The sequence below is a fragment of the Bos javanicus genome, chromosome 13 (genome assembly GCF_032452875.1).
Source record: "Bos javanicus breed banteng chromosome 13, ARS-OSU_banteng_1.0, whole genome shotgun sequence".
Classification (NCBI taxonomy): domain Eukaryota; kingdom Metazoa; phylum Chordata; class Mammalia; order Artiodactyla; family Bovidae; genus Bos; species Bos javanicus.
The window spans coordinates 39,326,806-39,341,289 of NC_083880.1; the positions used below are offsets into that span (position 1 = coordinate 39,326,806).

At 48.0% G+C, this 14,484-nt stretch overlaps 1 protein-coding gene across 1 annotated transcript in view; it reads left to right on the forward strand.

Annotated features, from left to right (window-relative positions):
* The window catches only part of SLC24A3 (solute carrier family 24 member 3), a 428,326-nt gene that overhangs the window by 374,994 nt on the left and 38,848 nt on the right, over nt 1-14,484 (forward strand). The window contains exon 7 of the mRNA XM_061435536.1: nt 7,954-8,028. Coding sequence (XP_061291520.1) covers nt 7,954-8,028 — 75 coding nt within the window. The remainder of the gene's footprint in view (nt 1-7,953; nt 8,029-14,484) is intronic.

Sequence of the window (14,484 nt, forward strand, 5' to 3'; positions counted from 1 at the left end):
TTCTCACTGCAGTGGTTTCTGTGGACCTATTTATTCTTTTTCAGAATTTTCTTTTCCCTTGTAGGTTGTTACAAAATATTGACCTTAGTCCCCTGTGCTACACAGTGGGTCCTTGTTGGTTATCTGTTTTATATATTTTAATGTATCTGTTACTCCAAAAATCCTAATTTATCCCTCCCTCCCTTTCCCCTTTGGTTACCCTAAATCTGTTTTTCATGTCTGTGGATCTGGGTCTGCCTAGTAAGTGTTGCATTTTTAGATTCCACATATAAGCATTACCATGTGATACTTCACTCCTGGGTGTATATCTAGAGAAAACTATAATCTAAAAAGGCACGTGCTCCCCTATGTTCACTGCAACACTATTTGCAACAGCCAGGACGTGGACGCAACCTAAGTGTCAACTGGCAGATGAATGGATAAGAAAGGTGTGATGTGTATAGACAATGGGTTGTATTTTCGAGCTTACAAAATGTGTGTGTGTGAATGCTTACTTAGATTATTGGATCATTGTGTAAATTCATGGTTAGGGTTAAAGCAGACACTGCAGGTGTCCCCTCCCATGACCCCTCATCCTCACCTTTTGAGTTCCCACTGGCCTGACTTCCCCGTGCCAGAGCCTGCATTCCTCTATCTGCGGGCTCTTCTTGGCCAGGGAATCAACATTCTGGTTGCAGCCCTCAAGCAGTGACTGGTGGAAGTAGGTGGATAAATACCCCAGCTCACTCTCCCCTTGGAGAAGATAGGGAAGAGGCATGTTCTCCAGGGTCCCTCAGAGCACCCCAGCAGATCACGCCCCACCAGGATAGCACCCGCCCCCAGGATAGCGCCCCACCAGGATTTCGCCCCACCAGGATTTCGCCCCAGTCACCTGCTGCTGTGTCTTTATCATTTCATTACCTGCCTCACTTTCCCCAACAGTGTTTCGTAGAATCACTTCCCAAATAAAGTATATGCACTCACATCTTGCCCTGGGCTCTGATTCTGGGTGAATCCAAGAAAACACAGCTGATGACTTGAAATTACCCTAAATGCCCTTCTTTTATAGGTAAACTCATATAGTCCCTAGTGCTGGAGTGACGATGTCTGGCAGTGACCACAGGCCCCACGCCTGTTCCCAGGAGCACAAGCTCGCACAGTCCTTCCTTAAGGTGGCTCTGTCTCCCCGAGAATTCTGATGTATGCGAGAACACTCTGAACTACCAAGGTTTGAAGGCCTAGCAGGCCGCATTTACATCCACCATGAGAGCTCCTGCTAAATGTTGTAAACGACTGGGAAGGTGCTTCTGTATCCTGGGCACTTCGGACCCTTAGAGCGTCCCTGATGGTTGTTTGGTTCGGCCAGTGTGGAGCCATCAGGAGACTGCTGTGTGCCTGCATGGTCCCAGCGTGGCCTCGTCATATATCTCCAAGAGCAGCTTCTTCACTTGTCATTTGTTTTCCTTACATGAAACTAGAACTCAGAGTGGGTTTCCTTAGGAAAAATGTAAAATTTAAAATATGAATTCACTTTCTGTTCCTGTTTGCAAAGAGTAGTAAGAGGACATTCATAGTATTTTGCAGTTTATTATTGTCTTTTTATGTGGCCTGACTCTGACTGTCCATTCTCAGTAGAAAATTTCCAGAAAGCAGGAGCCATTTGTATTTCGGCGACTTCTCCCAGGATTGAAGCATTTTGAACGGGTACTTGAATAATGAACAGACAGTGGTGTCCACCTGTCCCTCACCTGCTGTGGCCCCCAGCATCACTGAATGCCCTCAGACCATGTGAGGGACACCCTAGAACCCCAGCCTTCCTCCCAATCTCATGGCTGTCTTGCTTGAGATAAGAATTGGCTGTGGGATCTGTGTCAGCTCAAAAGCTTGGAACAAGACTCATGTTATGATTTTCAAATCCCTTTTCCATGAAATTTGTGTGAAATAACAACATTTCTCTGAAATGATAGCAGTTTTATGTTTATGTCATGTAACTTATGGTGTTCTGCCTGCTTAAACGGGTTTTTAAAAAGGCAAAGTGTTCATGAGTTGAGGGTATTCATTCTTTTTAAAATGTGTCCACGATGTCAAATCCCATTCTCCATCAAGGAAAAAATATTAAATTGTATTATACATGTCATCTATCCACATGTATGATGTACATGTATCACCATATATATCAATAGATATATATAGATTTGCAATACAAATCCATACACAGAAAATATATAGTCCTATCATAAACAATTAATTTTAACTCCCTAGCAGGAGTCAGAATTCCAAATGATCATTCAGCATTTGAATACAGGAGGAGGTGTTTTCCTCTGTTTTAGAAGAGTGGGTTTTTTTTTCTTTTCGCCTCATGTCACTCTGAAATTAAATGAAATTATAAGAAGGAAACTGAAGCTGCATATTCAATAGAAGAAGTGCAAAATGCACTCCAGAAATAGAAGAGAAATATCAAGATGCAGTTCCAGCTGGGAGGGATTCCTAGAGCGAAAGGCGAAGAACAGAGCTTCTGGCTTTAATTTACAGAGGAGTCTGCCAGTGACGACCTCTTACAGTTCTCGCTGTCTGTATTATTGATTAATGAGGTCAAGGGCAGCGTCACTCACTGCTGACTTTCTCTGGGGACCTGTGTTCACTCTGCAGAGTGCTCCAGAAGATGCTGTCTGCCGGCAGATGCCAAAGAGCCTCCCATGTTGACGCAAGGGTGCTGACAGATCCCTCTGTGCCCATGGGTGCATTCGGGGCCTAAGTCAGATGGTTGCTGGCCTCCATCTAGAGATAAAAGCCCCCCCACCGAGAAGCAGAGAGAGTGGCTTGGACCCAAACATCAGTGTATCCATGTCTGTGGAAAAGCTAACACTTCCATCACCAAACAATGAGCTGTGTTGGTGTTAAAAAAAAAAAAGAAGGAAAACAAAAACTACCTAAATGGAATAGTTTCCGAGTTTTCTCCTTCCCTCCTGGGATATGTCCAGAGCACGTCCATATCCCTGTCTGCAGTCTCTGTGGTCACTCCTGCCTTGATTTCTTGCTTGGGCTCTCTTTAAAGCAGTGTATTTTTATATTGAGCTGTGAGTGTGTCAAAGTGTTTTAGTCGCTCGTTCGTGTCCAACTCTTTGCACCCCTATGGACTATAAGCCCACCAGGCTCCTCTCTGTCCATGGAATTCTCCAGGCAAGAATACTGGAGTGGGTAGCCATTTCTTCCTCTAGGGGATATTCCTGACCATGGATTTAAGCCAGGTATCCCGCACTATGGGCAGATTCTTTACCATCTGAGCCACCTGGGAAGCTGTGATCACTGCTTTTTGGTCTCTCACCAAATGCCCCTGCCAAATGGCCTGAAGTCTTGGAGAAAAGAAGACCTTCATGGAGTATGTCATAGATGGGTGTCTGCTCTCACCCTGCCTCTGTTTACTCACAGTAGCATAGGGTGTGGGGTCAGGACCATGAGATCCAAGCTTTCAGGTTCAGATCCCAGCCCTCATCCCACTGCTAGTTGTACCGTTGTGTTCAAGACTTCAACTTGGCCATGCCCACACTGCCAGCCAGTGAGGGTGGCAGTGCCCACCTTACTGGTTGCTGTAGGACTGAATTAAATAAACCTTCTGGGTCCTCTTGTTTGCAGGAAGTGTCAGATAAGTCTTTTTATTGTGGTGAGGAGTGGTCACAGAAGAGGAAAGTAGGGGACACCAGGTCATGGTCACAGCTTTCACTATAGATGCTGCAGAATCAAGGATGCTTTAATACCCTCGAGAGTGTGGAGAATTATTCTTCTCTGGTTCGACTCCTTTCTTGTCCTCCAGTTCATTGCTTCTATAGAAAAAAAAAACTGGTCTTACCAAAATAGACTCACAGACATAGAAAACAAACTTGCAGTTACCAAAAGGGAAAGGGGGTAGGGAGGGATAAATTAGGAATTTGAGATTAACATATACACACTGTTTGTATGAAACAGGTAACAAGGACCTACTGTGTAGCACAGGGAACTATATTCAATATCTTGTAATAACCTGTAATGAAAAAGAATCTGCAAAAGAATATATATATATATATATATATATATATATATATATAAAACTGAGTCACTTTACTGTATACCTGAAACATTATAAATCAACTAAATTTCATTTTTTTAATTTAATAAAAAATTTTTTTAAATTGGTTTTGGTAATTGTAGGCTTTGAATCTAGAGCTGAAACATGGAGATGGTCTATACATTAAAAACTATTCTATTTATAAAGAGATACAGTAGATCAGTATCCAGGCAAGTCTGACATTTAGACCTAATGGGATGTGTATTTCTTAGAGCAGTAAATCTAAATGGATAACTTGCATTACACTTTCTCATTTTTATTTTAGTTTTTATTTTCATTAAAGTTATACACACAGAGCTTAAAGAGGCAACCAGTTCCAGGCGGCTTATTATGAAAGACAGCCACCCTCCTGTCCCACCAGGGCCGCCTGCCACCCTTCAGAGGCAACTGCTTTCCACTAGTTTAGTTGTTCCTGATACTCACTCCATGTCTCCAGATCAGATGCTTCTAGAACAGTGACTTGACCTTTCAGTTTCAAGTGTTCTCCAAGGCTTTCCAGTGTGGAGGAGGAGGTCTTTTTCAGCCCTCAGTTCAGTTCAGTTCAGTCGCTCAGTCACGTCCGACTCTTTGCGACCCCATGAATCGCAGCACGCCAGGCCTCCCTGTCCATCACCAACTTCCGGAGTTCACTCAAACTCATGTCCATCGAGTCGGTGATGCCATCCAGCCATCTCATCCTCTGTCGTCCCCTTCTCCTCCTGCCCCCAATCCCTCCCAGCATCTGAGTCTTTTCCAATGAGTCAACTCTTCGCATGAGGTGGCCAAAGTATTGGAGTTTCAGCTTTAGCATCATTCCTTCCAAAGAACACCCAGGACTGATTTCCTTTAGGATGGACTGGTTGGATCTCCTTGCAGTCCAAGGGACTCTCAAGAGTCTTCTCCAACACCACAGTTCAAAAGCATTAATTCTTCAGCACTCAGCCCTGCTCACCCTGAATACCCAGCCCTCCATCCTCACCAAACACTTACACCATTAATTTACTTAGACAGCAGTCTACACTGCGTTTATTATGTCTGAGTTTATAGCTCAGCCAATACCAGCAATGATTCGTCTTCCTTTCCTGCACAACTCTGTGTTTTCCCCGTGGTGTATGGTTGTCTCTATTGCTGTTGTTCACTTGCTTAGGCTGCAGTGCTCTGTCCCCAGCGCTCTCCAGTCTCCTTCCTGTGGGTCCAGAACCGTAAGATATCCCATTGATTTTGTCCTCCTGGCGCCATTTCTGCTGTGTCTTCTGACCAGCTGCAAAATTTCTTTTAGAATCTCCTCTTACCATCTCTCTAGAATCTTCTTTCACCATCATTCTGGAGATCTTTTCTTATTACAATAGATTTTTGTTGTTTGATGTAAGGATTTATTTTGCCAACATTCTATGTAACAAGTGTTTTACTCCCTGATTTTAGTGGAGCAATCTTCTAGTAGCATTTTGGAAAAGGATACGTAGGAAGTAAATATTTTGAGATAATTGACTTTTATTTTTATTCTCCTCTCACACTTAATGAGCAATTTGGTCAGGTGTAGAATTCCAGGTTGAAATCATTTTCCTTTCTAATTTCAAAGTTACTCCTCCGTTGTCTTCTAGCTTTCAGCTCTCTGGCTGAGAAATAAAATATTATTCTTTGTATATGATCCTGTTTTTCTCTCTCCAGTGACTTCTAGGACTCTTTTATGGTTCCAGTATTCAGAATATTCACAATGATATGCCTTGGTGTGCATCTTTTTGTCTGTTGTGTCAGAAAAATGGAAGTCCTTAAGTTCTGAGCACTTTCCTTTAATTATTTATTCAATCATTTCCTCTCTTCTGTTTCTGAAACTTCTCTTCTGTAAATGCCAGGTCTCCTGCCTCAGATAAGGTGGGGGATGTATAGTCACTGGTCTATTTGAAGTGAGGGAAGAAATCTGCAGTTAAATTAAAAAAATTTTTTTTTATTTTATATGGAAGGATAGTTGATTAACACTGTTGTAATAGTATCAGGTGGGATTAAAGTCTTCAGCCGTCTTGCCGCCATCCCGTTTCAGGCCACCTTTACCAGCACTTCTAGAGCTTGGTCCACTGCCAGCTGAAAGACTTTGATTGTTCAGTTGTTCTGCGTTCCAGCTCAAAATTTTGTTGCTCTGATCAATTCTTCTAGTCTCTTTCTCTCCCAGGTTTATCTCTTGTTTAAAAAAAAAAACAAAATCCCTTTGCTGTAACCCTGTTATAGTAGAACAAGAAGCAGCAGCGGTGCTGGGATGTTCAGTCCACCTATCTTTAACTAGAAATCCAAGTGATTTTAAAGAAAATTCAGAGTTGATACTTGCCACGTGTTTTAAGTCCATTTGCTTAATTATAATACATTTTGAAATATTCACCACCTTTTATGACCTGATGGAACGTGAACAATCTAGTCCAATTTGTCCTCTTCCTTAGATGGTGAGTGGCGGCCACAGGCTCAAAGAGTAAACAGTCCAGGGAGAGATGATAAAAGGCTGGAGAGGACACTCTGTTCTAAAGAGATTCTCGTGGTCCAAGTCCTTTTCTTGACAAGCCCTTCATCTGAAACTTGGATCTGCAAATACCAAACCAAGCAAGGCAAAATTAGCACAGAAAATACTCAGTGTCCCTACAGTGGTGGAAGAGTGTGTTAACAGAAAGAGGCTGGCCTGGTTATTCATTTTTAGCTCTATTTAAGCCATATCTTTCATGTTATTTGAATCCAGAATACCCTCTCTGGTTTGGCTTTGCCCTGATCTTTTCTTTACAGTTGGACCCAGTCATCCAGGAGGGAAGAGACACCAAAGGAAGTCCCTGGAATCCCTTTTCCAGTTGTCTTTGGCCCCTGTTCTTATCGTAGCTCAGAGTGGCACTTGCTGTGTCCTTTTCCGCTTATGAGGCAAGGGCAAAGGCAGCTAGATGAGTCCTGTGGCCATGGGGCGGCTGACGCTTTCCTAGGGAGGTGGGAGAGAGTGAGAATGACAGCCCAGGGGGCACCTCCGATCTGGGACTCTCCCAGGCTCCTTTTGCAGAGAGTCTGCAAAAATGGACCTACTTTGCAAAACAGAGGGAAAATACCAGGTTTCCCTCCATGAAAGACTCTGAAGGACTTACCCAGGGGAGAGGACTCTCCTCCAGAACAGGGTCCCCCGCCCACAATACCCTGCCCGTCCCCTCCCCTCCTGCGGCGCCAGGGGTCTCCTTCGCCTGCAGGAAGTCCACACACAAGAGGCCAAGGCTGCTTAGTCTCCAGCAAAGTGTCCACTGGTCTCAGCAGAGCCACCACCTCTAAGACAGCATTTTCTCCACATCAATAGGCAAATCAATCTTTTAAAAATTCTGATTAAGCCAGAGGTCAAGTGCCAACAAGGCCAGGCATATCACAGAGATGAGAGAAGAGGCTGGGGGCCTTCAGAAGGGTATGCCCAGCTCTGGGCAGAGTGCTGGCAGGAACAGCAAGTCAGTAGGCTCCTCCCCTCTCCTTGGCATCAGGGATACCGAGGCTGGCAGATTCCTGGGAGACTTCGACCTGGTTTTGCAGAACCTTCCTCAGATAGTCCATCTAACCCAGCCTTGCCTCTCCTTTGGGGGCCAGATCGGAGTAACAGCTGGGCAGCCCTCCCCCTTCCCCCGCTCCCTCCCTGTCTTCTCTCCTGGGCATCTCCTTGTAATGAAGTCCTGGCAGGTTCAAACCCATCTTGGCACCTGATTTTCAGGAGACCAGACTACTGTGCCCGAAGACCTTGAGTGAATTCCTTCGACTGGCAGATGGACTGGGCCTCGGGCAGAGAGAGAAGCGCTGAGCTGTGTCTGGGTCGTCACCGGCTGCAACGCCAGAGCCGGGCTGTGTCCCTCGCACGGTCCGTGTCCTGTTTCTCACCTGCCGCCCCTTCCCCCCAGGTCGTGGCTCTCTCCTCCTGGTGCCTGCTGAGGGACTCCATTTACTACACGCTGTCCGTGGTTGCGCTCATCGTGGTAAGTGTGTGCCGGGCACCTCGCCTCTTCTCTCCTGATCACCCTTCTCAGCTCGGGGCAACTTGGGACTCCTCCAGGTGGAACAGGTGCATAGAGGCAGGTGCTCTGGTCACCCAGAACCCAGCCCGATGGTTCCGGTGCTCAGAACAGGAGGTGGCTCTGCTCACCTGGCTCCATGAGCGTCCCTGCTGCTTTCCTGGGATTCTCATGATCCTTTGCTCTCACCTTCCTCACGGGCTCCGCTGTAACTCACTGCAGTGTCCCCGGGTATAGTCCTTCCTTCCTCATCCTGCCTGTCCCACACTCCCTGTGGCCATTACCACCTTCATGGGGACACCCCACACTGTGTCCCTAGTGGTGGGTGTCTCTACTGGACACCTTCATGTCCCAGGTCCAAGTGTCTCTACACGTAGAATGATTTCCCCAAGGCTGGACCTCCTCCTGTGTTCCAGCCCCCCACTCCCATCCTAGCCATCTAGCCTGGGAAGGATATTAAACAGATCTTCCCCCAGTTCCCACCATATGCATTGCTTCATTGTCCTATGGATTTTCACTTTGTAAAGATCTCTGCAGTGTGCCCCCTGTAGCCCATCTTACTTGAGGCTCTTTTTTATCTCTGGCCCGAACTGACAGAGCTCATTGCAGAGTAACGTAACAAGTAGCATCACTGCCAGCCACCCCCTACCTACCACTTCCATCAGTCCTCGGAGCTATGCAAATGCTGTCTCTACAAAGGACACCTGCAAATGCCAGTCCTTTGTTTAAATGAGCAGTGGCTCCAGGTCTCCTGTGGGGACAAACCCAGGCTGAGCCATCCAGGAATAGAAGGGCGGCAAAGCAGAAAGAACGCTGACGAGGGTGGGAGCTCTGACTCCTGGTCCTTCTCTCACTCGCTCTCATGACCTTAGAGGAATCAGTCTCTTCAGGTCTTAGTTTTCACACCTACTGGACAGGAATAGATCCGCTCGAGGATTTACTTACCCGTTTACGAAGCATTTACCTGCATAGTACTTCATTGTAAATCTCTATGCAAATAAGGGCTTCCCTGGTGGCTCAGATGGTAAAAAAGCTGCCTGCAATGCAGGAGACCGGGGTTCAATCCTTGGGTTGGGAAGATCCCCTGGACAAGGGAATGGCAACCCATCCAGTGTTCTTGCCTGGAGAATTCCATGGACCGAGGAGACTGGTGGGCTACAGTCTGTGGGGTCACAGAGTTGGACACGACTAGTGACCAACACATACACACATGCAAATAAGTCAAAAGTGACATTTAATACAAGACTTTGCCCAAGGAATCAGGTGGGTACTTCAGTCAATAGCAAACCTACAGCAAAGATCTTGGGTTTACAGCCACAGCCCCCACACTCCAAGGGTGGCAGAGGCTCAGGAGAGTGGAGAGCAGCCCCAAGGAGGAGCAGGGCTCAGACGCCCACACTGGGATGAACACTCACTCCGCTGTATAATTCCAAGTCAGCAGACTTGAGGACACCCATGAGCTCTGTGTTCTTGTACCTGTGGAAAAGGCTCAATCACCCCAGATCTAGAGGCCTCCGTTCACCCAGCCCAGACTGCTGAAACATGCTTTGCAGGAGCTCTGTCCTGCAATGTCCCACCTGGTATAGATCACATGCGCTCAGCTCTTCTGCTGTCAAGGTATTTTAGGATGATTTGTGAAAGTCATATTTTTCAAGAGATGTATTATGGGGGGTGGTAATGAAAGTAGTTCTCTACTTTGTTGAATTCTAGAGAGATGCCCACCCATCCCCACTACAGACAAGGAAATGAGACAGAACAGCGAAGTCCAAGACCCACCCCCACCCCAGGAGCAAGGGCTCCGTGATGTCCGCGCCTGTCAGTAGACTCGCGGATATCAGCTTCACTCCATTTTCACATAGACGCCTCCTAGAACTGTGTGTGAAATAATCTGTCTTCTGTTAAGTGTATCTGGACGTGTTTGAGACAGAACAAATATATCGTTGCTAATGACTTGTGAAGAAGTGAGGCAATTTTGCTTCCTTGGGCTGCGGGTGATGCTCACGCGAGCACGGTCTTTGAGCAAAGCAGTCACCTACTGTGGATGAATCAGAGCTGAGCCAGCTGGGCATGGGGCGCCGGCGGCTCTGTGTTCCCTCCAATGGCGAAAGTCAACAGCAAGTGACTCTGTGCTGTGACCTAGAGACTGGACTGGGTATTTACTGAGCCAACATCAAGCCTAGATTACTATGATCTTAAGAAAAATTACCTTTCTCCACTGTTAGGAAGTATGGAAAAGAGAACATCTGAATAATGGGGGTTTGGTCCTGGTTCTTTTGACTTTAATGGTGTCCCTCCAAATTCAGCAGCAGTGACATGCCCTGCGTGCCTCCCAGAAACATGCAACCCAGAGGTTTTTAATCCGGAAGGGCCTGGGGTTGGACCCAGGAAACTTCAGTTCAACCAGGATCTTCCGTCATGATTCTGATGCCAGCAGCCCCCGCAGCACTTGCAGAAACTCAGTCTCAAAGACAGTCGGGTACTATTTCCTCAGACGCTCACCTGCTGCGGGGCAAGTGTGATCTCCAAGACACTTGGAGAGCCGCAAAAGGGAGGCGGCGTGGCAGCTTGGTGGTCTGGATTTCTGACAGCTGTTTGTTGTTGGAGACCTTTTCACATGAGACTTGCAAACAGCATAAGGAGCAAAACAATCTAAAACCCGAAGAGCAGTACTTAGCGAAGGAGGTTTCTCGGTGTCCCCAGACCCCTTCCATGCACCAGCCCCAGGCTTCTGCTCCACACGCTGTATCTTTCTGTCAAGGTTTCCTAGTCTTCTCCTCCTGTGTTTCCCCTAGTGTCATGGTAACATCGTCACTTTTGCAGGGGGGCAGGGGTGGTTCCTTGCATAACACAAAGCTTTTCCATTGGACCCTGCAATGGGCACTGAAAAGTCCTGTACTTAGAAGCTCTCTTCCTACCCAGAAAGAATTACCAACCAGCCAAATAATTAAGCTCTTTGGGTTTGTTCTTTTTACTCTCTCCCCTTTTTACGGTTCTGAAATGTTCAGAAGATGGGCCTCCGAGGTGCCACAACGAAGAGCTCATTCACCTGGAGGGCCAAGTCCCAGTGAAGAGGGACCAGATGCTGCTTCTAAATACACTTGCTCAGGCAGAGCAGCCCTGAGGACGACCCGTAAGGGCTGGGGATCTGAAGCACTGGGAAAGTCAACTTCTCTGACAGACTTGGGGCCCTTGGGCCTGGGAGAGCTGATAGGGTGCTCCTACCTGGACTGCTTGACAGCTGGCCTGGAGGCTGATGCAGAGGCCGGGCCCCAAAGCACAAACGCAGCAGGGATGTTCTGAAGCCAGCAGAGCTTCATACAGTTAGCTTAGAGACAAGGGGCTCCGTTCGGTGTCTGGGAGGCACCCACCCTTTGCTCTCTGCTGTTTTCTAGTTTGTTTCTATGTTGCTGATGTTCAAGCCCACCTCCTCTGAAGCATATAGTGTGAGGCACTCAGTGCCCTGCTCCTGCCTCGTCAGGTGCCCACTTTAGTCCTGGGGACACTCTACAGGGACGCATCGGCCCTGGAGAAGCCAGAAGTGGCCCAGGAGGCTCGCCCCATGACTTGGGTCTCTCTCTGCAAGTGAGATGTCACCGTTTAGGTCCTGAGAGAGTCCCAGATGCTGTCCCATGCCTGATGACACGCCCATCTGAAGGATAGTCCACAGGCCCTCACAGGCCCTCTGGCTGCCTCTCTCTCACACCAAGGACCCACCCCCAACTGACTGTGAGAGTTCTGGCCTCCTTGTCTGCTTTCTCCAAATTCCAGCAGGCCAGATAGTTTCCTTTATTGAAATGTTACTGTAATTTACATAATCATGTAATTTACATAAATGCAAATGATTCATTTCATCATCAATCTAACAGCTGCCCTAAAAGGAATGCTTTATTTTTACCCTTCATCTCTGCTTCAAGATCAGGGATTTTGAGCATCAGGAGAAGGGAAGCTTGGCTAGGGTGGAGGTAGCCAGGGACCCCATGAGACAGGCTCCAGATAACTTATCGGGGTTCCCAAATCCAGCCTGGGGGGTGCTTCCCTCCTGGAGAAGGGCCAAATGGGCCTTGGCAGTTGGGGGGCCCCAGGGGCAGTCTAAGTGCTGGCACAGCAGAAAGAGCTTATCTGAGGTAACGCTCCCCCCGACTCAATGCAGCCCCCAACTCTGAAGGCGATTCCATGGGGACAAAGAGAGACAGGTGAGCTGACCCAACCACCAAAGACAGCCTGGAGGGCACTGTCCCATATGGTAGCCACCGGGCAGGTGAGCCTTTGGGGTCTTTTTTTTTCATTTTTATTTTATACTGGGGTGTACTTGATTCACAACGTTGTGTCAGTTTCAGGTGGACAGAAAGTGATTCAGTTATACATAGACATGTATCTATTCTTTTTCAAATGCTTTTCCCATTGAGCCATTGAGCTTTGGAAAGCCAGCTAGCGAGACCATGGAACCGAACCTTATTTCATTAATTTCAGTGCATGCGGCCACATGTGACTAGCGCCTATCATCTGGATAGCGTGGATGTGGAGAGCAAACCCTTCCATGGGAAGTGTACCCACCTCCTCACCCTTTTAACAAGCACAGGCTCCATACTTCACAGGACTGAGTACAGCACTGGGCCTGACGATGAAGGTTCTCGAGCTGCTGTGATAGGAGTCCCATTTTACAGATGGTAACACCGAGGCTCTAGAAATCCAAGGATTTCCCCGAGGTGAGGTAGCTGCCCCCCCACTCAGGTCTCCCAGAGCAAGAAAAGAAGATGCACAACTATATGAGCCCAGCAAAGAATTCAGGTTTTTCATCCAACAAAACCGGCCTCATGCAGTCTGATTTTACTGCACCTAACATGCATCTACCTCTACAGAAGCGCCCGAAACACCTCTTTACCCGGAGACTGAACATCAGCCTCCCTCTCCTGGGAGTCTTTCATTAAGATGACTCATCTTCCGTAATCCAGAAGCCATCTCTCCCCCTTCTGTGAGAGGAGGGACACTGGGCACCCACAGGGATGGCCGTCCTCTGGGCCCTGGCCTCCGTGACCTGTCCCCACCGGGCCCCTTCCTCTCACTCCAGCCTGGAGACCCTGAGGTCCTCATGCCCACGGTTCCATTTCAGGGCCTGGCAAAGCGGGAATGACTGTGGCGGCCAGAAGATTCTCACAGGGAAGGATGTGGAGAATGTCCCATTTCCTCAAACAAACCAAAGGGCCCCCTGTTGCCCTAATCCCTGCCCAGGCTCTGCTCCAGCCCTGCCTTTACACCCGCTGTCCTTGCCACCCTCCCTTAGCCCCCGCACCGTCAGGTCAGCCCGCTGGAGATCCTCATGTGGGAATTCCTGTTTACCCTTCAAGTGGAAACCATATCCATGCCTCACGGCTATTTTCCAGTGTTTCCCATCTGACTCCTCTTAGAGGGAATCGCCACGGCCTCAGCTAAGCCACCCACCCACACCCACGGCCCCAGAGCCTGGGAAGGCAGGCCTCCAAGACGGCACATCTCCTGAGGGCACCTGTAGCCGAGGAAGGAGAATCTGCAGGGAGCAGTTTCCCTTCCCAGCGGGGAGGATGTTCAAGGTTTCAGGCTCTTCAAAGAGAATGATGGTGTTGATTTTCTCCTTTTACTTTCACTGCTTAAAATTCTGATGGTGCCAGTGATTATGATTCCAGCTACAAGGTCTCAGCTTCAGCAAGGCAGCCACCCGGCCGTGGTTACCGCCTACAACCAGCCAACCCAAGGCCACCGAACAGTGCGGGGCCAGCCCAGCCTCTCTCTCTGGCTCACTGGCCTGTAACCCCTGGCAGTCCATTCCCTGGTGTCCCATCTCGAGTACCTGGGATGCTCTGTCACCCAGGGAGTCGCATGTCTGATGGAAGCCTGTCTCTGGGAAGAATTCTAGACCACATGCCAACACTGAAAAGCTAGTTTCCATGGTAGCCCATCTATTTCCCAGAGGCCTGGAGGAAAAGTGTTTTTTTCATATTCACTCCTGTGAATTCCCGTTTAGCTGGTCCCTGGAACACCTGGAAAGCCTAAGGTGAAGCCTGAGGTCGATCTGGAGGAACCACGTGTGGGTCAAAGGGCAGGACCAGCTGTGCAGCAAATCTGGGGCGACATGTGTTACAGGGGATATCGCGGGCCTGGTTTCAGCCAACCAGCAGAGAACAGAAAGCTACTTCCCCAAGTAGTTGCTGTTCAGTCGCTAAGTCATGTCGGATTCTATGTGATCCCATGGACTGCAGCACAGCAGCCTGTCTTTCACTATCTCCTGGAGCTTGCTCAGATTCATGTCCATTGAGTCAGTGTTGCTGTCTAACCGTCTCATCTCTACTCCCTTCTCCTTTGGCTTTCAATCTTCTCCAACATCAGGGTCTTTTCCAATGAGTTGGCTCTTCACATCAGGTGAACTAAGTATTGGAGCTTCAACTT